This window comes from Pteropus medius, unplaced genomic scaffold (genome assembly GCF_902729225.1).
Source record: "Pteropus medius unplaced genomic scaffold, Ma_sr-lr_union100, whole genome shotgun sequence".
NCBI classification, from domain to species: Eukaryota; Metazoa; Chordata; class Mammalia; order Chiroptera; family Pteropodidae; genus Pteropus; species Pteropus medius.
The window spans coordinates 25,102,358-25,127,011 of record NW_024349801.1 but is presented as its reverse complement, the minus strand read 5'-3'; the positions used below and the strand labels follow the sequence as shown (position 1 = coordinate 25,127,011).

The following is a 24,654-nucleotide window of genomic DNA, read 5'->3' as shown; positions in this document are numbered from 1 at the left end:
TTCTACTGGGAATCAAGGGAGAGGTAAAAGGGAGAATGAAATGGTACATTTAAAAAAAAATTTTTTTTAGGCGAGGCAGCCTTTGGTTGACCTAACAGATTGCAAGGACCTTGTCAGCTTACAATCCTTTATTTTTTAATTTTTTATGCCTACCGCACCTGGTCTTCTTAGGTGGTCTCCCATCCAAGTACTAACCAGGCCTGATCGTGCTTAGCTTCCGAGATCAGACAGGATCGGGCTTGTTCAGGGTAGCATGGTCGTAGAAAATCATATGTTATTTAAACACTACATATTTCCCAGATGAGTTTGTGGTAGACTATCTAGTTTTCCAGGTGTAACCCCTAGGCTTTAGGACAGTCATAGGCCCAGGTTCTATGGACATGATCACAGCTAGCCTCTAATCCTGGCTGTGCCTTAACTAGCTGTATGACTTTAAACCAATCATTCATCTTTTTTGAGTCTATTTTTCTTTGTACCTAAAATATGATTAGTAGCTGACTTGCTTACAGAAATGTTATGGGGATAAACAGTGAAAGTATAGAAAAATCTTTTGAAAGACAAACAAAGCCTACATAAGCAGAGGCATCTATTATATATTTTTCACCCTCGGCCCAGAAATAGCACAAAACTGGGAATGAGGAACTCAGGATTTGGATTTGTTTTAGTTACTAACTAGCTGTTGACTCTGGGTAAATCATTTCATTCTTTCTGATCTGTAATTTAAGAGTTTATCATACTATACGTGATAAGGCAAAAAGAAAACACACTAAAACAATGAAGCCCAAGCTGCTTGTGAGCCAACAGCTAATTGAGGGGAGGTAGTTGTGAGATTAACTCTCTTCCTCTTGGCAGTTGGGTTATATCAATAATAACTGCTTTTAAAGGAAACCTGAATCCCTTGGAAAAGTGAGATGAGTGCTATAGCCTGCACTCTGAAAATGATCATGCATTTTTACACCTTCTCCATGAAAAGAAGAGAAGAGAGATTTGATCACCAGCATCATTTCACTGGACTGAATGCTAGGATCTGTGCCTATCATTATGCCTGTGCCTGGCTCCAGAACTGGCAATTCTCTAATGAAAAACAGAGATAAAGTATGAGTTAGGATGAGCAAGAGAGATTTCACAGTCATTTTGAGATGATAGTCAGACATCAGATTGAAAATACTTATAATTTTCCCGAATTACTTTAAGAGCTTACAATAGTAGCCTATAGCTATAAGGTCATCTACTATTTTCCAAATTCTTTTTCTATATTAAATTACTTACTTTTCATAATAATCTTGTGAGATAACATTAAGCAACTAGGTGGGGCAAGAATAGCAAAAGGGGCTCAGAGAGGCAAAATGAGTTGCTCTAGGTTGCAGAATATAACACATTTACTCTGTTAGGGCCTTTATGGGTGTGTGTGTGTGTGTGTGTGTGTGTGTGTGTGTGCGTGTACACACGTGCGTGCATGCATGGAGCTAGGGAAATAGAAATATGTGTTCCTATTTTGGTAGTTGTCACCATCATCTACATACCCAATAATCTAAGAGTCCTGTGTTTGTTTGTTTCACTTTATAACCAGTATTTTATTAATATTTATTGATTGTCTAATATGGCGGGCCTTGAGCCTGGGGATAGAGTGGTGAACAAGACAGAAAGTCTGTGCTCCAGGAGATCACAGTGTAATGGGAGACAAGTAAACATTTAGAGTACTGTGTCTTCTGCAGGGAATATTGTGTGTGTAGGGAACGACATGCAGCTAAGTATTACTGAAGGGTAGAAATGGGTAGAAACTAAATTATTCTGAACAATTTTGAAAAGTTATCTTCTCCCTTGCATACACTTCCCCAAGCCTGATCAATCTTCAGGTCCTAGAGACTTGTTTCCTTCTAGCCATCCTCTTCTACTGCTTTGGTTAGAGCCTCATCATGTCTGATTTAGACTATTACTTTTGTCACCTTGCCAGTCTCCCTGTCCTCAGTGTGCATCTTTCCAATCCATCCTCCTCCTGCTTTCCTATTTGATTTAGAATAAGCCCAATCTTGTAGCCTGGCTTACAGAGCCCACCTCCATCTGGAACTTAACTGCATCTCCAGACTTATTTCTTGATAGATCACCCTATTCCACTCACATTTCTCCCCTTTATTCCATAACTAATTTCTTCCTTTATTTTGTCCTTCCATAATCAATTCTTCAAAAATTTCTCTCCATTCTTTTTTTTTAAAAAATTTAATTACTTTCAAGTATACAGTACATAGGTTAGATATTTACATAGTTAGTAAAATGATCCCCCAGTTGTTCCCTCCCTCCCCCGACCCTCCATCTAGACAATGTATTAATATTAATTGCCTTTCCTATGTCATGCTCCCCATCCCCGTGACCACCCATCAGCTACCAATTTGTACTTCTTTAACCCTTCACCCCATTCTCCCAACCCTCCAAAACCCCTCCCCTCTGTCCATCACTAAATCGTCCACTATATTTGTGAGTTTGTTTTTGATTAGTTTGTTCTTTTTACCCCTTAAATTCTGCATATAAGTGAAATCATATAGTGTTTATCTTTCTCTGTCTGACTTAAATACCTTCTAGGTTCATCACAGCAATATCTTTTTCCATTCCCTTCCTTTTCATATGTAGGGGACTTGTTTTCTTATATCTTTTCAGCCACTCTATCTTTTGGTTGAAGCACTTAATTCTTTTCCATTTAAGGTACTTATTGATAGGAGGGTAGTTGTTACTATTCTTTATTCCTGTTTTTGATACATGTTTTTTCTTCTTAAAGAAGTAACTCCAACATTTCCTGTAATTCTGGCTTGGTGGTGATAAATTCCTTTAGTTTATTTTTGTCTGGGAAGCTCTTTATCTGTCCTTTAACTCTAAACGATAGCTTTGCTGGATAAATTATTCTTGGTTGTAGATCCTGGGTCTTCATCCCGTCGAATATTTTTTGCCAAGCCCTTCTGTCTTGCATAGTTTCCTTTGAGACATCATCTGCTAGTCGTATGAGTGTCCCCTTACATGTAATTATTTGTTTTTCTCTTGCTGCTTTTAATATTCTTTCTTTGTATTTAACCTTTGGTATTTAAATTATGATGTGTCTTGGTGTGGGCTTCTTTGGATCCCTGATTTTTGGAATTCTCTGAGCTTCCTGGGGTTTTATGTCCATTTCCTTTGCCAGGTTAGGGAAGTTTTCCATCATTATTTCCTCAAACAGCTGTTGAACATCTTGATTTTCTTCAGTTATGCCGATCAGATGAATATTTGGACCCTTAATAGTGTCCCATATCTTCCTTAAATTATTTTTATAGTCTTGGCATCTTTTTTCTTGCCATTCTGACTGAGTGTCCTGATTGGCTTTCCTGTCCTCTAGATAGGGCATGTGATCCTCTTCTTCATTCACTTTGTTTATTTCTTTGTTTATTCATTTAATATATTTCTCATCTCAGATAATGTGTTCTTCATTTCAGACTGGTTCCCTTTTATAATTACCATTTCTATTTTTATGTTTTTTATCTCTCTGTTGAAGTTCTCATTAAATTTATCTACATGTCCCAAAAGTTCATCGAGCATCTTTATAACCAGTGTTTTGAACTCTGCATCTGTTAGATTACTTGACTCCATTATATCTGGATCTCTGTTCTGTTCTCTCATATGGTTTCTGCTTCTTTGTCTTCCCCTTTTGGCTGCCTTTCTGTGTCTATTTCTATGTACTAAGCAAAGCTCCTAAGTCTCCCAGTACTATTAGTATGGATTTCTGAAGTAGGTGTCCAGTGGCACTGTCCTGAGAGGGGTTCAGCTGCAGGCTAAACTTAGTCCAAGCCTCTGCCCCTCTGGGGCCACCTGTTAAGATTCAGCAAGCAATCCACAGATGCTGTGCTTACAGTTGCCTCAAAAGGCCACACCAGAAACTGAGGCCAGCTGCTTCCACCAGTGTGAGTCTCAGCAAGAAGCTCCTGACTTGCTGAGGATACACCTGGATGTGGTTTGGGTGGGGCTTAAGTCGGGGTAGGTGGGGTATCAGACAATCTTCTGGGCGGAGAGACCTTTGTTATTCAGTTTGATGACATCACAGCTGTGGTGGCGCTGTGTCCTGTGCACTGGTAGAGGGGAGGGCTCAACAGCGAACAACGGATATCGCCGGCACTTCTGTACCAAGCGAGTCTCGCTTTGGCCCTCACTCTGACAATGTCTCCTTGTAAGTCCCTGGTGCCCCCTGTGTGCAGACGAATGGGCACTAGTGCTCAGAGCGAGCAGGTCCATCACCATGAAAATACACTCGTGGATGCGGCCCCTTTAAAAAGGCTTCTGCTACTGCCATAGCCTCTGTCTCACTCAGCTGCTTGAGACCCGGCAGCTTGGTGTCCTTGCCCCCTCCTTCCTTTAGCCATTGCGGGGTGCTTTCTTGGATTTCTCCATAGTTGTATGGCTTGTTCATCTAGATCCCAGGTGATTTTTCTTTGCTGCTGCTCCTTGTTTCTGTCACAACTTTGATTTGGTCACCAGAGGGATAAACAGAGCCTCTATCATGTATGCCATTTCCCCTCTCCCTCTCCATTCTTTAATTAACTTTTACAGCCTACCTAGCATGTCAGAGAAGGCCATACCTCTGTGTCTTTGTTCAAGTTTCTCTCTCTGCTGGTATATCTTTCCCTTTTTCCATCATTGGTCCCCCACTTAGCTTTTAAGACTTTCCAGACTCAGGGCAACTGTTACCAACTCCATGAAGCCTTTCTGACACATTGGTCTTTCCTTACTGATTTGTAAGTTCCTTTATGGCAGAGACAAGGTCTCATTAATCTTTGGGTCTTCAGCACCCAAAATAGTGCCTGAGTGATAGTGAGTATTCAATAAATATCTATTGAATGGATTAGTAAAAAACTTCATAGTGATCATTTGGTATTGAATCCCATGTAGTCTTGTTTTCTGTTGTTTTCTAGTGGCTGTCTTTCCAGTACAGAATCATAAAAGTGTTTTGAGTGCAGAGACCTTTCTCTTACTTTCTCTTACTTTTCTTTTATGTTCCCCAGTGCCTAGGGCAATGCTTCTGTTGATATGCCTGTTAATCCCTGCAGAATTCTTAGAACTGACCCTGCAAAAGTCTTAAAAATATATAAATATTTAACTTGAGAGTTGCACTCCTCTACAGGAAAGGACAAGCCCAGAGAAGGAGGGCCCAAGACAAATGAGCCAATCACAGGAAAGCCAGTCTCAGCCTGTCCTTTCAGAGTCAGGATTTCTTAGAGCTGAGTTTTTCTTTTCGTCCTTTACTGAGGAGACAGAAGGAGCCCTACAAATTGGTGTAAGAACGGGTGTTTGGGGAGGGCAGAAACTCAATTTGCCAAATTGAGAATTGGTTCAGTTAAGACCTAAGGACCTAGGATGGGCTAAGTGTGGACAGTGGACTCAGAAGAGATCAAAATTGCCCCATTCCCAAGGGAGCTTGTGATCTTATTATGGAGATAAGACTCACAGCCACCTGATATTACCATATGCACATCTCTATTTATATGTAATTAACTGTTATATAGACCTGTACTGTAAATAATGGGAGCTCAGCAATATTGGTGTTGGTTGGACTCACAACATCATATTTAGACCAAATAGGTAGTTGGTTGGACTCACAACATCATATTTAGACCAAATAGGTAGTTTTCTGCCTGTACAGAAAGGCCCTTATTTACACAAAAGTCTGTTTATGTGTGTTTAATGAAATTATATTTTAAATGCTTGAAGAGATCACATTAAAAAAAATTTCCACGGGGAAGGAAATTTTCTGCAATGTAAAGCAACATCTCAGAATGAACTTATACATTTGAGTGTTTGTCTACCAGGGTTGCATATAATGAGGCTCAATTGTTTGCTTTAGTTTCTTGATTCCCTCATTTTGTTTTAAAATTTTCTTTGAGATAATTAACATTCATGCTGACTATTTTAAGTATAGGCTTCTTTTATTTAAGTAATGAGGATGCTCTTAGATGCTCCAAAAAACCATTTTCGTGCTACAATATAGTTGAGAACTTGAAAACCTGTTAATCTTTGTTTTCACAGCAATATGTTAGGGTCTGGGGCCTTTCCAACCCTCTGCTGCCCTTTCTGCTTTCTTCTTACCCAGCACAGCTCAGTGGGGTCTCCGCCAGGCTAACAGTAGTTGCCCTCTGACTCTTCTTTTAAGGAATCTAATAGGGTCCTTTTTAGTATAGGTCCTAGGGCCCTGGGTGAACCACTTATTCATTTCAATCCCCGCCCCCCGCCAATCACCCTTCATTTCTCCTCTATCTCACTACCCCTTCCTTACCAATTCACAATAGGAAATAGATGTCTATAGTTCATTATTTATTATATTAAAAATATGCTTCCAATCTTCCCAATTCTCATTTACACAATTTCTTTCTTAAAGAAATCAACTAAACCTCTAGAGAGTTTTAGTTTTGTTTTTCCTGTGGGTATCTGGCCCTAAAAAGTCTCCCCAGCCCCACATTATGGAATGACCAATCTTTCAGCCTTGGCCCTGAATTTGTTTTTCAGTTAAGGAGAACAGGAGATGGAGAAAACAAATGGAAGAGAGGCCATTGCTCTGCCCACAGTGGAGACCGGCATAGAGAACCCAGGACTAGAGCTCACGGTAATTCACCAGTTTAGTTTCTGCACAGCTTTGTGATCTGTTGCACAGCTTCATGCAGGGTCTTTGGCCACTCTCATTGCCCATCTTCCCTGACAGGGCCCTATGATTCATCCCAATTCTATCTGTGCTTACAGGAAGAAGGAGTAAATCCTGAAGAAACCAGGAGGACTGAAGAACGAGGACAAAGCCTTGGAGATGGGGTTGGACCTTCTACTCACCAGAGGTACAGGTGTTCTAGAATTGGTTCAGTTAAGACCTAAGGACCTAGGATGGGCTAAGTGTGGACAGTGGACTCAGAAGAGATCAAAATTGCCCCATTCCCAAGGGAGCTTGTGATCTTATTATGGAGATAAGACTCACAGCCACCTGATATTACCATATGCACATCTCTATTTATATGTAATTAACTGTTATATAGACCTGTACTGTAAATAATGGGAGCTCAGCAATATTGGTGTTGGTTGGACTCACAACAGAAGTAGCAATAATGAGAATAATTACAGCTAACATTTATTGAGTACTTACTATTGTGCATTATGCTTTACATAATTAATTAATTTTCACAGCAACAGGTGGATACTAATTTTAATCTCTTTTTTCAATCAGAAAATTGAGGTTTAGAAATTAAGTTACCCATATTGTTTTTAAAAAAGCTCTTCTGGAATACTCAGATGGAGTATGGGGGTGGAGAGAAAGAAAAATCAGGAAAAAAAAAAGGCATGGAAAGACTCACTATGAAGGATAATAGTGAAAGTTAAAAAAGTACAGTTTTGGAAGTCAGAAGAGAAGGAAGGTAGTAAGAAATCCAAAATACTAATTCGAAAAGATACATGCATCCTTATGTTCATTGAAGCATTTTTTACATTAGCTAAGATATGGAAGCAACCCAAATACCAATCAATAGACAACTGGATAAAGATGTGTTACATATATACAGTGGAATATTACTTGGCTATAAAAAATAAAATCTTACCATTTGCGACAAAATGGATGGACCTACAGTGTATTATGCTAAATGAAATAAGTCAGAGAAAGACAAATACCATATGATCTCACTTATATGTGGAATGTAAAGAACAACAACAACAAAAAACAAAACAGAAACAGACTCATAGATACATAGAACAAACTGATGTTTGCCAGATGGGAGGGGAATTGGGGTGCTGAGTGAAAAAGTTGAAGGGCTTAAGAAGTACAGATTGGTAGTCACAAAACAGTCACCAGGATGTAAAGTACAGCAAAGGGAACATAGCCAATAATATTGTAATAACTATGTCTAATGCCAGTTGGGCACTAATCTAATCAGGGGATCACTTTGTAAATTATATAAATGCCTAACCACTATGCTGTGCACCTGAACCTAATATAAAGTAATATTGAACGTCAACTGTAATTGAAAAATAACAAAAGAGAGAGAAGGAAGTATCAAGAATGAAGGCATAGTCCACAGTGTTATGTGTGACAGGGGTCAAGGAAGGAGGAGTAAGAAAAATCTTTGATTTTCATCATGGTTTTGGTCTCAGAAGTAATGTCTAAGAAAGTTGTTTGGGTAAAGCAGGTCAGATAGAAGCCATATTCCATGGTGTGGAAAAAGGTTTGAATATTTATAAAAAAATGCAGAAGTCATATATTGTGAAGCTTAGAAGATGATATTGAATAGTTTTTAAAGGGAAGAAATGGATATGATCCAGAGTAGCTCCCAAACAAAAGGTTGTTTTTGTTTTTTTTTCTTTATTTTTAAGAATAAACAATGACTTCATAGAGAAAATAAAATTTTAAATTCTATTTTCTTCTCCAGAAATTTACTTCTATACATAAATTTATATAGATAGATAGATGATAGATAGATACATAGATAGATAGATAGATAGATAGATAGATAGATAGATAGATAGAAAGACAGATAGATTAATGTGGACATGTGAGAATAGATTCGAAAAGTTAAAGCCCAGAGACACTTTTGGAGTAGAATTGACAAGAATAGTGATTAATTAAAGGCCAGCCATTCTCAGGACATACACTCAGACTCCTGTCTCTATCCTCTCTTACTCCTGTTGTTGATTCGTCAGGAAATCCTTAACCTGATCCTTCAAAATAAACTGATTTTAGCTTCTTTTTCTTTTCATTACTCTTTCTAAATCTAGCCATTTCTATAAAGCAATTTAGCAAAACATAAACATTTTAGGGAGGGTTCTTTCTGTTGTTGAGAATTCAAAAAAGTTTGGTGGTGGTGAGGGCTGTTTGTTTTTAAGTAGTAAACTTGAGCACATCTGATAATTGAAAAAAGAAGCTAGGAGAGTCAGAGAAAGTGAAAGAATGGGTGATGGAAGGGTCTCTAGATAGTGAGATAAATAATTGTCAAAACAAGGCCCTTAGTGAGGATGAGGAGAAAAGAGAACCCTCATACATTGTTGGTGCGATTGCAAATTGGTACATCCGCTATGGAAAACAGTATGGAAGTTTCTCAAAAAGTTAAAAATGGATATACCTTTTGACCCAGCAATTGCACTTTTGGATATTTATCCAAAGAAAACCAAAAGGATAATTCGTAAAGATCTATGCACTCCAATATTCATGGCAGCACAATTTACAATAGCCAAGATATGAAAGCAACCTAAATGCCCATCAACAGACGATTGGATAAAGAAATTATGGTTCATATGTACAATGGAATATTACTCAGCCATTAAAAAAATGAAATCCTACCATTTGCAACAACATGGATGGACCTAGAGGTTTTTATGCTGAGTGAAATAAGTCAGACAGAGAAAGATAAATACCATATGATTTCACTTACATGTGGAATCTAAGGAACAAAAAGAACAAACTAATCAAAAATAGACTTGCAAAAATAGTGGACAATTTGGTGACAGACAGAGGGGAGGGGTTGGGGCTGGGAGAATGGGGTGAAGGGATTAAAGAAGTACAAATTAGTAGTTGATAGTTGGACACGAGGATGGGGAGCATGGCACAGGGAATGCAATTAGCATTAATATGATGGCTAAGTGGAGGGCCAGGGGAGGGAGGGAGCAATTGGGGGAACCATTTTATGAACAATATAGATGTCTTACCAATGTACTGTATACTTGAAACTAATTTAAGTAAATTCATTAAAAAAAATCAATCTCTAGACAGACGCATCAAGAAAAAAAAAGGCCCTTAGAAACCATCAGGAAGTGGAATTAGGTTAAGAGTTGGAGAATTTGCCTTGGTAAGTGGGAAGGCCAGTTTTTCCTGAGATGTTAGTGAAGGAGTCTGAGAAGCGATCAGAGATGCACTGAAGTGAAAATAACAGGCCGGAGAGGCTAAATTTCTGTAACGTAAGGCCTGTATCTGCTGAGAACAAAGAAGACTAGGCTATTTGAAAGCATCCCTCTCCCCTCATCCCCATAGACCCTCAGCTGTATGTCCTCCATCCTGAGTGGAAGTGCTGAGTAATGCTGGTTGGTAGTGAAGCATCCTTCCTAGGTTTGGGTCTGACTAGGGAAGTAGGCAGCAGGTCTGAGAGGGGCTTTTCTGCTCTGAAGAAAAGGAGTCACACTTTTTCCTAGCTTGTCTCCTAGCTTACCACCTCTTCTGGTTCTTGACTCCAGAAATGAAGAGTTGGGTCATATTAAAATTTTCATTTGCATAAATGGTTTTTCATTTAAACTAATTACCAGGAAAGAAGATAATGATCATGTTCCAGATTAACGTTGCTGTAAAACTTGCTGAATTTCAGCTCTAAATTCTGTTCAGGTATGTCTAGATTTCATGTGGAGCCCAGTTAAGTCATGACAACTTACAACTATTACATGAAACTTTGGCCCCAAACTGAACTGCCTAAGCCTTCTTCACTAGTTGGCACTTCACTTCATTACATATGAACTCGCCTGCTTACTTCCCTTTCACAGTTATTTTAAAACTTCTATTCTCAGATTCTCCACCCCTGTTACTCTACCCATCCCCATACCTCTGCTAATTGGTATATAATACAATATCATTCCTTTTTAAGAAAATTAAGTGTTTTTTGTAACTAACTCCCTCATTCATTATGGCAATAACATTTATAATATTACCTTATAATTTGCTTTGTCTTTGTCCTCTTTTTTTTTCTTTCTTTCAGAAAAAGAGCAGTCTTTCTCTTGCTTTTTTTTTTTTTTAGCCAATCTGCCAGTCTCTGCTTTTTAGTTGGTGGTTTAGGCCATTTACATTTGATGATTTAAAAATATCATCTTGCTATTTACTTGTTTCTATTAGTCTCACTTTTTTTTTCAACATATCAAATTTATTTCTCCCACTGTTAATTGATTTTTCCCAGTTATCTATTAAGAATAGATTGTCTTTTCAGTGGTTACCAAATTTTCCATTCCTTCCATCAATTATAATCACTCCATTCTTCTGATTTTAAAGAAATTTTCTTAACAATAAAATTTAGGATTTGAGGTACGCTTATTATTTTATTTATTACTCTTGGCTCTCCAAATAAAACTAGACAAAATAAAAAGTAAAAGCCCAATTCACAATTAATGAGCTCAAACATTTACCCAGATCTTTCCTCTAATTGCTGGATCGCAAGTAAACAGTTTTTTAATTAAAATATATTTGACATATAACATTAAGCAAATTTAAGGTATATACATATTAATTTGATATATTTACACATTGTAATAACATGATTGCCATTGTGGTGATAATTAGCACCTCTATACATTACATAATGATCTTTTCTTTTTAGTGGTTGGGATCATTAAGTTCTAGACTCTCAGTAAGTTTGATGATTATAATATGATATTTTTGTTTATATTCACTATACTGTACATTAGATTTCTAGGGCTTATTTACTACTCATTGCAAGTTTGTACCCTTAAACAATATCTGTCCTGTCCCCCCAACTTCCACCACCTGTTTACCACCATTTTACTTTCTGTTTTTATGATTTTGGATTTTTTAGATTCCACATGTAAGTGATATCATACAGTAATTGTCTTTTTCAGTCTGACTTATCTCACTTGGCATAATTTACTCAAGATCTTCCATGCTGTTGTAAATGGCAGAATGTTCTTTCTTGTGGCAGAATAATAATCCATTGTGTGTGTGCACGTATGTGCGTATGCGTGTGTCTGTATGTATCACATCACATTTTCTTTATGCATTCATCCATTGATGGGTGCTTAGACTGTTCCTATATCTTGGCTCTTGTGAATAATGATGCAATAAACATTGGAGTGCATATATCTCTTCAATATTCTGTTTTCATTTTCCTTGGGTATATATAACCAGAAATGGAATTATTGAATTGTGTGGTAGATCTATTTTTAATTTTTGAAGAACCTCCGTATTGCTTTCCAGAGTGGTTGAACCAACTTACATTCTCACCAACAGAGTACAAGGATTTCCTTTTCTCCAAGTCTCTTGTCTTCTTGATGATAGCCATTCTAACAGGTGTGAGGCAATAGCTCATTGTGGTTTTGAGTTGCTTTTCGCTGATGATTACTGATGTTGACCATCTTTTTATGTACCTGTTGACCATGTGGATATCTTCTTTGAAAAAATGTCTATTCAGTTCCTCTGCCTATTTTGAAAATCAGCTATTTTTTTTGTTTGTTATTGAGTTGTACGAGTTCTTTATATATTTTGGGTATTAACTCCTTATATGATATATGCTTTGCAAAAGTTTTCTCTCATTCTGTAGGTTGCCTTTTCATTTTAATTGTTTCTTTTGCTGAAGAAGCTTTTGATTTTTGCTTGATTTTTGCTTTTGTTTGTGCTTTTGGTGTCATATCCAGAAAAATATTGAAGAGCTTCTTCCCTATGTATTTTTTTTTCTAGGAGATTTATGGAATCAGGTCTTATGCTTAAGTCTTTAATCCATTTTGAGTTAATTTTTGTGAGTTGTGTAAGATAGGCACCAAATTTCATTGTTCTGCATGTGTTTATCCAGTTTTCCCAGCACTAATTGTTGAAGAGACTATTCTTTCCCCATTGGGTGTTTTTGGCTCCCTTGTCAAATATTAATTGACTATATGTGGGAGTTTAATTCTGAGCTCTCTATTCTCTTCCACTGGTTCTATTTGTGCCAGTACCATACTGTTTTTATTACTGTAGTACAGTTTCAAATAAAAAGTGTAATACCTCCAGGTTTGTTTGGTTTCCTCCAGATTCCTTTGGCTATTCAGGATTTTTTTCGTGGTTCCATACAAATTTTAGGATTGTTTTTCTATTTCTGTGAACAAATGCCATTGGAATTTTGATGGTGATTGTGTTGAATCTATAGATGGCTTTGGTAATATGGATATTTTAACAATATTAACTCTTTTGACCCATGAACATGGGATGTCTTTCCATTTTCTTTTTTTAAGGCCTTTCTTCTTTTTACACCCTTTCTTTCCTTTTATGCGTTCCTTCAGATTAATTGAATATTTTTAAATGATTCCATTTTATCTCCTTTGTTGGCTTATTAGCTATAAATCTGTTTTGTTATATTAGTGTTTATAGTATACATTTTCAAGTCTACCTTCAAGTGCTATTATTCTTTTTCACATATAGTGTTAAGAAATTTATAATAGTAGCCTTCTGTATCTCCTCTTCCAGCCTTTATACCACCATTATTTATGTTTATACATTTTACTTCTACATATGTTATAAACCTCATACTACACTGTTACTACACTGTTATTATTTTTGTTTAAATAGATCTTCTCATAATAGTCCATATATGCTCACACTCAATCTCCTGCAATTCTGCTTTTACCCAGTCATTCTCCTGTAAACATCTCTCAAACAGAACCGGTCACCTTGTCACTGCCAAATCTAGCATCTTCATCTCATTTCTCAGTCTACCTAATTTTCTATATCACTGAATATCACTGACCTCTATTCCTTCTTAAAGATTATTTCTCTTTTTCACTTTTCCTTCTGGATCTCCAACTGCTTCTACTAAGTCTGCCGTCTCTTCTGGCTGCCCAATCAGAACGACTGTTCTGACTTTCTGGGAGGATGGTGATAAGCTTGGTAGGGATGAGTGGAGATAGCAAGGTAGGTGGGTGGGTGTGAGCTCTACAAGTTATCAGTAGGGAGGTCTGGAAGGGCACCTTGGGCCTGTGTTGTGTGTCAATGCAAGTCCCAAGTGGAGAAATTTAGGCAGCCCTTCCTTGCTGGGAGCTCCTCCCCATTTCCTCTTTATTTAATTTCTCATTAGGGCCTGAGTCAATAGCTGAATGAGCCAGAGCTCCTCCGTCCTCAAATTCCTATCGAAATCATTAAAAAAGGGTGTAAATAGGGGCAAATTGTACCAGCACAGGAAGTCCATAATGGGCATTAACCACATATTAGAAATGTGGAGAAACTTTTGCTAACAACGGAACTAAAGGGCTTGGCTCAAAAGGCCATTGGAGGTAGAGTCACAACTTTCCTAATGAGAGAGAAAGTGTGAGAGCGAGAGACAGCACCTTCTCTGGGAAGACTCCACTGCCTGTCAGAACCACTGCTCTAACTTGAAGGGAACAGAGTTCTGGAAGGAAAAAGTTGAGAGTGGGTTGAAGGGCTAGTTAGGAATCCCATCACATAGGTCCTTCTTGTCTTTGTGGACCTTTGGCATTGGGTTGCCACCGTTAGGGTCAAGGAGATTTGACGTTTTCTGACATCTGAAATGGGTACATCAAGCAGAGATTTGGGTACAGTGTGGAGGAAGAGTTCTTTTTCTGTAGTAGATGTAGTAGACAATACATCTACTACAACCCAGCACATCTAGCTGGCTGTGTTCTGGTTTAGGCTCCCTTCATACTCTACCTGGGCTGATGGCTCTCAGAACTGGTCATCCCCAGGTGCACAGAGTCTCTGCCTCCAACATAAGTTTTCTAGCTTCCATCTGATAGAACTTTCTCTTGCTTTCTCTGGTTTTCCACTTTGACTCTCCACTTTGGCTTATTAATAACTTTTTTGCTTCTCAGACTCAGTTACCATTCTCCCTTGGACACTTTTGGTAACTGTTTTCGAGTTCCTATTTGACACCACTCAGCTCTCTTTATCTATCCAGTTTGAAACCAGTGTATACATAACTTTGAATCTGTGCCCAGTACAGTGCCCATTGACCAGTTCCTTTAACGCCCTCATTAAAGTAAAACCTTTGACCCCTTGAAAAGATCTTGGTCAATTCTGCCTGGATGGCTTAACCCTTTACTCAGACCAACATTTGTTTTTGGATCGACTCATTTCCTTTTTTTTGGTTCTCACTTCAAGCTAGAGCAGCAAAGATTCACCCAGGGCCCACAATGTCAACAGTCACTGCATTTTCTGAAAGTTATCCTAAGCTTTCCATGCTAACTGCTAAACAATAGTATCCAGACTCTGGGATTTTCCATAGCTCTGTCTTCTTTAGTTGAGAGAGTTTCCATATCTTCTGGATAGGAGGAGGAGGAGGGGGACGGGGAAGGGGAGGGTGAGGGAGTGGGAGAGGACTATGTATAAGGAAGAGAGGGAGCATGTTAGATGGGAGAGGCAGCAATGTAGAAAGAACCATAGAAATTTGTTAGGCAAGACCCCAAGGCATTTGGAATTAGTGAGTGGTCCCAGCCCTGGCTAAGCTGTCCTGCCTCAGCATGATGGCCAACTGGTACCTTCTTGCTGGGCTCACCAGCTTTGGAACTTTAAGAGTTTGGAAATTAGAGCCTTTTGCAACTATGGCCACAGTGTGCTAAGGATACTGAAGAATGGCAGAGACAGGCGAGCCTGGGGTCTAGGTAAGATGCAGCACAGAATGATGATGGATAGCTCAGACTCCAAAGCGAGACTACCTGAGTTTACATTCTGTCTTTGTTCCTTATAGCTTCAATGACTTTAGAGAAGTTACTTAACTTCTGTTTTCCAGTTTCCACATCTGTAAAATGGGAATGATAATAGCAACTACCTCAAGAATTCTCAGGAGTCAATGAGTTACTTTTTGTAAAGTTCTTAGAAAGAGTCCAGCACATAGAAGGCACTACGTAAATGTTTGTTAAAGCAGACCTGAATAGTCCTACTTGCTGGACATCTTCTCTCAGGCCCTGCCCGCCAGGAGTTCTTGGTGTTTTCCTTTTGGTCTGTCAATGCACATCTGATTGACTGTTCAGAGCTATGCGTTTGCATGGTTTTTAGAGAGGAATGGTCATAGCTGTACCTCAGAAGAAAAGGCCCCTTTCTGAATCTGGAAGCTGAGCAATCCCTTGTCCCTGAGGAACGGGGAAGGAGTAGATCCCGGGAGTCTCTGCCGGTGTGACCGGTGTCCACTTCTGTGATAGGATGTCACTGAGGATGTTGCTAGTCCAGGTCAGCAAGCTTTTATCTAGCCTTTCTGGCATTGCCAGAACACTACCTAATGTCCCCCTGGCTGAATAATTTTCCTCATTGATTAAGAGGAAATTCTTCCTTGGGCCAGGTAATCTAAATTCTGGAAATTGATACAAATGGGATGGAGTAACTTTTGTATTTTAATTTTTGGGTTCTCATCAGGAAGAGCCTACAACCTTTCTCCAGGGCATGGAGTTTCTGCAAAAGACATGCCAGCCTGTTCAAGAAGATCCTGCTGGGCCTGTTGTGTTTGGGTGAGGTGTTAAGAATTCCCAGCAGTGAGGGACACGATCGTTCTAGGAATATGACCTTGTGTCAAGTCAAGTACTATATGGAAAGCAACTTTATTCACAAACTGATCTAAAGGGCTATTTGATGTATAGATCTTAATTACTTACAGGTGAACCATAATTTATTGAGTTGCACGTCCAGGAATAAGGGAAATCTGAGAATAAACTATTTTTCAAAACTGTTGATAGACTTAGACTTGAGAGAAACTGGGCTTATCTCTATTTCAGTGTTTTGATTTGATTTGATTCAGGGCATGGTTCTCACAGTCTGTACAAGAGAAGACTGTAGTATACATTACTTATTTGCTGGTTTACTAGGAAGATCAATGACATAAAATATTCTTAAAAAAACAGCAAACTTTTATTTAAAATATACTGTCAGTGACATATGGGACTTTGATGTCAATATTAGAGACAGCTGGGATGATGAGAACAAAAATTATCTCAGGGAGCCATGAGGTGAGGACCCTATGGCTGTGGACAGTCCTCACTTAACATTGTCGACAGGTTCTGCAACTTTAAGTGAAACGACATATAATAAACCAATTTTACCATAGGCTAATTGATATAAACAAGAGTTAAGTTCTTATGGCATCTCATCAACGTTATAGTAAAATGACATTGTTCTTCCTACTGCTGTACTTCCTAGTAGTAGCCTTGTTTATGTGGTTTTGCTCAAGAGGAAAGGCTAAAATGACTGGGGTTGTAAAGTTTAAGATGACTTTTGAAGAGTCTGATGGTGGGTGCTGATAAAATCTACTCTAAGGGACAGAAGATCAGAAAAAATAGAAGGGAGTGAGATTTCATTAAAGACAAGTGAAAATCTTAAGTATTCAAACTATCCTTGGGAATCCTCAAGAAGAAAACAGCCATCTATCCTGGCCTTGAGAACTGCAGCTCAGTCTGACAACTGGAGCTGGGTGACAAGGTCGCTGGAGGGTTTTTCTTGATTTAAATCTCAGACATTCGTTGCTAGAGCTTCATTTGCTCTTGGAGAGCTCTGACTTACTGATTCTTACTTACTCTGTACCTTCTCCCTTTAGCTTATGCTGCCTACTTCCTGGCAGCTTGCATCTTGGATTTCCAGAGAGCACTGGCTTTGTTCATCCTCACTTGTTTGGTGCTCTTGGTCCTGGTTCACCGCTTTCTGAAAAGGTTCTTTGGTAAAAATTTAACAAGATGTCTGAAGCCCTTTAAAAACTCCTGCCTGAAGCTTTGGATGAAATGGTGAGTAAGATAAAAATCTCAGTATCTCTGGTCCCAAAACTTATCCCAAACCCTGATCTACTTCCCCTTTTCTCCTTTGACAGTTCCTGAGCTGTCTCTTAGACTCTCACTTATACTTTTCAAAACCAAGGCTCAGATTGTAAATAGCCAATTGGGCCTCTGAGCACTGGACTTCAGTCCAGTTTCTTGTAGCCTCGTATCTCAACATTGCCGGGGGCAAGAAGTGTTAAGTTCCAGAGAAGAGTTTCATTCCATTTATTGTCAGGGTTCATGATGGAAATAACAAAAAAAAAAATACTCCTCTTCAATGAAACAATCAAAACAATGAGGCTTGCAGCTGCATTAAGCTATCAAATTGATTTGCTGGTCATATGTGTTCCCTGAAACTTTTTATACTTTTTTTTCCTTTAGTCCTCCAAACTTCCTGCACCCACTAGAGTCTTTTACAATTCCTTAAAGTTTAATGAATAAACTCACTGTTCAGTGTATACTGAACTGGATTCAACAGCCACAGCTCATCTAACTAACTATGGTATGCACATGTCCTTTGATCACAGGCTTGGGGTGACAGAATAACTTTCAGACTCTCAATAAAGTTCCCCTTTTCTGCCTATTTTCCAATGAATGCACAGAAAATAGCTGTGAAGAATGTTTGCAACAGCGATAATTTGGAGAAACACATCAGACTACAACCTGAATTTTGGAGCATTGATTTATTTGACACTGAAGAGACAGAGCTGAAAGGATTCTATTCATTAGCAGGACAGATTCTAGAAGGCGCATTTTACTTACTTTAAGTGAGATGAGTTCACAGTGAGAACAGCTCCAAAATTCAGCCCTGATTTATATGCTTTTTGTTGTCATTGAAGGGAATTCATGTATCAAAAGAAAACAAAAAGAACAATTTGTTCACTGAGATGCTTCAGTGAACAAATTGTTCTTTTTGTTTTCTTTTGATACATGAATTCCCTTCTAATTCTTTCCCTTGAACTGAAATGATTCCAACACTCAGACATGAGGAAACCAGTCTGTGTATTGATCAAGCACATCCAGTACATCAAGGGACCATAAGACCCTAAGTAGTTGATTTGTGGCTTAGCTTTTACCCTTGCCATCGGAGTGGTTGGAAATTATATGGAGATCCATGAAGCACCGTGCATACTTTTCTTCCTTTTTTAAATATTTTGATTATTCATCAGAACAACCACATCTTACTGATGTGGAAGCTTGAGGAAAGGAAGTCATGTGATTTGTGTCCTCAGATTGGGCTCTTTCAACTTCATTCTGTGAGTAAAAGAATTGGGAGAAATGTAGCTAGGGAACTACCAGATGAATGATTCTCAAGATAAGTCTCTGTGATTAATCCATTGAGTTATTTCACTTTTCCTTGGGATGAACTTCTATTTTTTTAGAGGTAAGGTTAATTATTTGTTCTTTATTCACTGAGTTGATGACGTGGTCTTGGCATTTCCTCTTCAGGGTGCTTGCAGGAGTCTCTTTGGTTGGCCTTATCCTATGGCTAGCTCTAGACACAGCCCAGAGGCCAGAGCAGTTGATCTCCTTTGCAGGAATCTGCATGTTCATCCTCATCCTCTTTGCCTGCTCCAAACACCACAGTGCAGTAAGTCTGGAGTATGCAGGGTGGGCCATGGGCCATGTGTTGCTAATTTAAAAGTGCATGTGTCTAGTATTGATTACAAAGGCATAGAACTAAGTTCTTAACAATCTCTGGAATTTTCCTCTTTGATAATTTTGCTCCTAAGAGAAGTTTTAAAGTTCTCAGATGTCCTAGACCACTTATTTTCAAACCGTAGGTTGTGATCCAGTAGTGAGCCTTGATAACAATTTTGTGAATCTAGGTCAGTGTTAAAGAAAGAACAAAAGAAAAAAAAGAAAATAGAATACAATAGAGAATCAGCTTACATTGCACATAGTAATATTAAAGTATTGGTTTATGATGCTATTATTTGTGTGTGTGTGTGTGATGTGTGTGTGTGTGTGTGTGTGTGTGTGTATGCATGCATGTCATCTAACTTGTAGACAGTTTTAAAAACTGTATGGACATACATGGCTCTTTACAAGTTACTGTACTGTCCTGTTTCCCTCTGCTCTGTTCTCTTTTTTACCCGAGATTTACTGTTAATATCCTAGGTTGGTTCTACCCATAGTACATGTTTTACACTCCAATCAGGTAATGAACAAGTAGGGTTTAGAACTCACATTTAAATAATGTTCTTATTGGTTCCAGGTGTCCTGGAGGACAGTGCTTTGGGGTCTGGGTCTTCAGTTTGTCTTTGGGATCTTGGTCATCAGAACTGATCCTGGATATAATGCATTTCAATGGCTGGGAGACCAGATTCAGGTATGAGAAATTGAATGTGAGGGCTCTGCTTTTTTTAGAACCCTAGAGAAAAGAGATATAGGGAAAGCATATGGAGATTGGTCTGTATCTTATTAATAATGGTGGTAGGAGATCTGGTGAGAAAGGAAAGAGTATACTAGGGTTAAACTAATCATATGAATAAAGAGAACTGAAATGCTGTGTCCCCTGTCATTCAATGAGCAGCTCATGGGGATATAGCCTGTTTCCATGCTGCCAAAGGAAGGCCAGCCTCAGTAGCAGCAGTAAGACCTAATCATGCATGAGGCTGATCCTTTGTGTCCTCTCTGGCTTCATTCTTGTTCACTCTCTTTTCTTTCAGATTTTCCTGAACTACACTGTGGCTGGCTCCAGTTTTGTCTTTGGGGATATGCTGATCGAGAATGTCTTTGCTTTTCAGGTCATATCTGTTTTGTAGGCAGGAATGAGGGTCAGTGTCTGTGTGAGGTGCGGGGAGGGATGTAAAGTAGAGGATGAAAATGTGTGTCCAAGAGATCAGCCAGTCTAGATACCAATTCGACCCTAAGAAGAAGATTTGACCCCATCAGTAGAGAAAACAGCATCGATCTCTCACCCTTTGATCGTTATCATACTGAAACTGGAATAAAATAGGAGTAGGGGAGGAAGGTTCAGAAAACATCTCCTTGTGGCTTAGTACTGATAGGATAGCAGATTTGTAATACATTTAAAATTTATTCCTAAACTAGCTTGTGTTTAAATATTCATTGAGTATCTATACTGTATCAGCTGCTCTTGGAAGGCTGAGAGCTTTATTTAGAGGTCTGAAACACAGTCCATTTATAGCATACATGAGCACATTTAATGTACAGTAGTCCCCCCTGACCTGCAGGGGATGTGTTCCAAGGCCCCCAGATGATGCCTGAAACCTCAGATAGTACTCAACCCTACACATACTATGTTTTTTCCTATACAAACATATCTGTGATAAAGTTTAATTTATAAATTAGGCAATTTCACAGATAGAAAATTCGTTCTTACCACAGATCTTACCAAACTCAGCATACTTTTTTTTTTTTTTTTTTTGCTTTTCTTATTGAGAACTTTCACCTTTTCACTTAAAGGAAGCACTTTACAGCTTCTCTGGCATATTCGAATTGCCGGTATCACTACTCTTACACTTTGGGGCCATTAAGTAAAATGAAGGTTACTTGAACACAAGCACTGAGCTACTGTGACAATCAATCTGATTTGGTAAACTAGATGTCTACTAAGTGACTTATGGGAGGGTGGGTAGTGTTTACAACATGTACACACTAGACAAAAGGATGATTCATGTCCCGGGTGGGACAGAGCAGGACAGCACAAGATTCCATCACAATGCTCAGAATGGTACACAATTTAAAACTTATGAATTGTTTACTTCTGAAATTTCCATTTAATATTTTTGGACTAAGTTGACCATGGGTAATTGAAACTGTAGAAAGTAAAACCGTGGATAAAGGAGGATTATTGTAATATATCATTTTCATTACAGGCCTTACCAATCATCCTTTTTTTTGGATGTGTGATGTCCATTCTCTACTACCTGGGCCTTGTGCAGTGGGTAGTTCAGAAGGTGAGTCATTCTTCTACACCAGTCAGAAGGTGGGCTTTCATCTTTTGATCTGTCAAGAAGCAGGAAAATGACACTTTGAAAAGATGCTCACATGTAGGACCTAGAACCCATGTAAAAAGGCAAACCCTATTCAAGTATGTCTGATATCAGATGATCAGGCCCAGGCCCAGGCTGAGGGGCAGAGCTGGACTGCCATTCAGACTGAGTTTTAATCTACTAGTTCTGGAATCCAAGAGTCCTGAGTTCTGGTCCAGACTCTGTAACTTGCTTTGTGGTCTTGGGTTTGTCACTATACTTCTCTAGGCCTTGGTTTCATTACCAGTAAAATGGAGAAGCTGGTGTGGGGGGTGGGGTGGGGGCGTGTTGCCGGATACTCTCCAAGATTCCTGATGATGTTAATGGTTTGGTCTTTGTATGCCTTTAGATCGCCTGGTTTTTGCAAATCACTATGGGCACCACTGCCACAGAGACCCTGGCTGTGGCAGGAAACATCTTTGTGGGTATGGTAAGTACTCTAAGGATTTCTGATCTTCCTTTTTCTGGAGAACAAAGATTATGGCAGAAAACAGGTTGAGAAAAGTGTTTTCCTTCTGAAAAGTCAAATATATGAAGACTGTATGGGCAGGCAATCGCTGATGAAAAAAAACCCAGAAGCTCAAAGGAAACTCAGCTCATTGCTTTTACCCTTCATGTGTGATTATACTTACCTGAGCATACTTAATGTGGGCATCCTTAACCACCCATCCAACTTCTTACACAGGAATTTAGGGAAACAGCCTGCTCCAAATCTTTTCCCCCTGCAGGGGTAATGAAGAATGTTTGCTCTATGTTCTGGTTTCTCCCTGTGATCCTCATTTTCTGGGGCCTCTAAGAAGGCAACAGCTTGCTTAGGGCTTATACCAAGGCTCTTCCCCATAATACTTGCTTGATAGATTTATGTGGAGTAGGTACTCAGTATATGGTATTGACTGATTAGCTCAATGTTAGGGACAATGGCTTGTCAAATTAACAAGGAGTTAGTATTGAGATCTTTCGTTCCCCAGGCCCTGGGCCAATTAGCTGTTTCTGAAATGTTCCCAGAGTACTTTTGCATACTTCTACCACAGCGCTCTGTGTTTTGCTGAAATTATCCATAATCATCTTAGTTTCCTCTGCTAGAATGTAAGCTCCCAAGAGTAGCAACTTTGCCTTGTTCATATTAATATCCCTAGCATCTAGTACAGCACTGGGTACACAGTTGTCACTCATTAAATAATAAATAACATTATTTTAGGTTGATACTAGATATTGTTTACATAGTTGGGTCTTCATAATTTCATAACATTTTCACAAACATTTCTTTTGATTCTTTCATCAACACTGGGCTTCAACCAGCTATTTGTAATTCATTTAATGAATACTTTTTAAACAATTAATATGTACTCAGTAAGTGAACTGTACTCCATAAGGTCATTCATTAAGTATATGGTTTTAGACAGTGAGAACATACAAAAGAGATACACCATTTCTCTTCCATAGTATTTAAAAATTTAAATAGGTGAGACAAACACATGAAAACAGAGAAGAACAACGCCAGCCAGTATACGATTAGGTGCCAGAGAAAGTGAGGCAGATGCTGGGAGGGCCTAAGAGCAGAGCTCGGTGCTACGAGGGTATCCACACTAGAGGAATGTATCCCTGGGGTCAAGGTGGGCACTTTGGGGTGGGGAGTCACAGCCTCTTGAATCTGACTCACTTCTCCTCGTTTACAGACAGAGGCACCTCTGCTCATCCGCCCATACCTTGCAGACCTGACGCTCTCTGAAATCCATGCAGTGATGACTGGAGGGTTTGCCACCATTTCAGGCACTGTGTTTGGAGCCTACGTATCCTTCGGGGTAGGCATAATCTGTTTGATCACCCCTGAGTGAGCCTTTGTCTGGGTTCTGTAGATGCTGATTCCTAAATCTGGCCTTATAGATTGATGCATCATCCTTGATTTCTGCCTCTGTGATGGCTGCACCTTCTGCTCTTGCCTTATCAAAGCTGGTATATCCAGAAGTAGAAGAGTCCAAGTTCAAGAATAAGGAGGGGGTAAAATTGCCCCGTGGGTGAGTCCAATGAGGCATATAATTTGGGAGATGGTGAGGTCTGGTGTAGAGTCAAGAGTAGTGATTGTGGTGACAGAGGCTTCGAGTCTCCAGGAGAAGGAATAATATGATTCTCTGTCCCCACTTGTCTACCTCTGCCTCCACCTAATCATGTTGATTTTCTTCGATTGTTTAACCTTCCCATCCACCTCTATCTTCTGCAGGCCAGTATCCTCTGTCCTTGGTGTTAGTGCAATTTCGTAGCAATTAAATCTGATATTGCTTCAATGTAATTCCCACCCAAAAGGTCACTAAGGAACCCCTATCACCTCTCAAGCTGGTCTTGCACCCTCTTCCTGAGCTCCTACACCGCAGAGAAGGTTCCTCTTCTCTGAGGGGCTGAGACTAATCCAGACACCATATTTTTCTCCTATGCCAATAACCACAGAAAAGAGAAGAATGTCCTGGAAGCTGCCAGCAATGGAGCCACAGATGCTGTAGGCCTTGCTACTAATGTAGCTGCCAACCTGATTGCCTTTTTGGCTGTGTTGGCCTTCATCAATGCTACCCTCTCCTGGCTAGGGGAATTGGTAGACATACAAGGGCTCACTTTCCAGGTAAAAAATTACATTTATTGGGCTGTGTTTAAGTAGTCTTTGAACTATGCATGTCCTCCTGACCCACAGCGAGCTAAAAGACAGCATGGATAGAAGGGTGGAGGAGACTGAGTTAAGGCTCCAGGAAAAGTCTGGGTCCTGACCTGTGTGTGGTATTCTTTCTTTTCCTGGGACATCTCTTTCTTTTCACCTAGGTGATCTGCTCCTATATTTTAAGGCCCGTGGTTTTCATGATGGGTGTGGAGTGGGCAGATTGTCCAACGGTGGCTGAGATAGTGGGGATAAAGTTCTTCACAAATGAGTTTGTGGCCTATCAGCAACTGTCTGAGTACAAGAACAAACGTCTCTCTGGAGTGGAAGAATGGATCGGGGGTGAGAAACAGTGGATTTCTGTAAGTGACAATCCAGAAAAGCGTAAATTGTTTATGGGCAGACAGAAAGTGTTAAACAAAAGTTTGTTTCACACTCATGGGTCCGTTCCGTTGTTCCAGGCCTAACTACAAAGCAAGCGTAACAATATGCTTAGCTCCAGTGCCCAAGCTGCTTGAAGGTGTGTGTGCTATTCCTCCCCCACTCTCT

General features: G+C 39.3%; 1 protein-coding gene and 1 pseudogene across 1 annotated transcript in view; one reads left to right on the top strand and one right to left on the bottom strand.

Annotated features, from left to right (window-relative positions):
* Positions 1-146: 146 nt before the first annotated feature.
* Positions 147-265, bottom strand: LOC120580989 (uncharacterized; annotated as a pseudogene).
* A 6,264-nt stretch (positions 266-6,529) lies between these two features.
* SLC28A2 (solute carrier family 28 member 2) overlaps positions 6,530-24,654 on the top strand; it is a 30,387-nt gene continuing 12,262 nt past the window's right edge. Inside the window, exons 1-13 of the mRNA XM_039888242.1 lie at positions 6,530-6,610; positions 6,745-6,833; positions 16,079-16,170; positions 17,250-17,433; positions 18,913-19,054; positions 19,682-19,795; positions 20,136-20,213; positions 21,309-21,389; positions 21,814-21,894; positions 23,141-23,266; positions 23,349-23,479; positions 23,907-24,075; positions 24,270-24,467. Coding sequence (XP_039744176.1) covers positions 6,530-6,610; positions 6,745-6,833; positions 16,079-16,170; positions 17,250-17,433; positions 18,913-19,054; positions 19,682-19,795; positions 20,136-20,213; positions 21,309-21,389; positions 21,814-21,894; positions 23,141-23,266; positions 23,349-23,479; positions 23,907-24,075; positions 24,270-24,467 — 1,566 coding nt within the window. The remainder of the gene's footprint in view (positions 6,611-6,744; positions 6,834-16,078; positions 16,171-17,249; positions 17,434-18,912; positions 19,055-19,681; positions 19,796-20,135; positions 20,214-21,308; positions 21,390-21,813; positions 21,895-23,140; positions 23,267-23,348; positions 23,480-23,906; positions 24,076-24,269; positions 24,468-24,654) is intronic.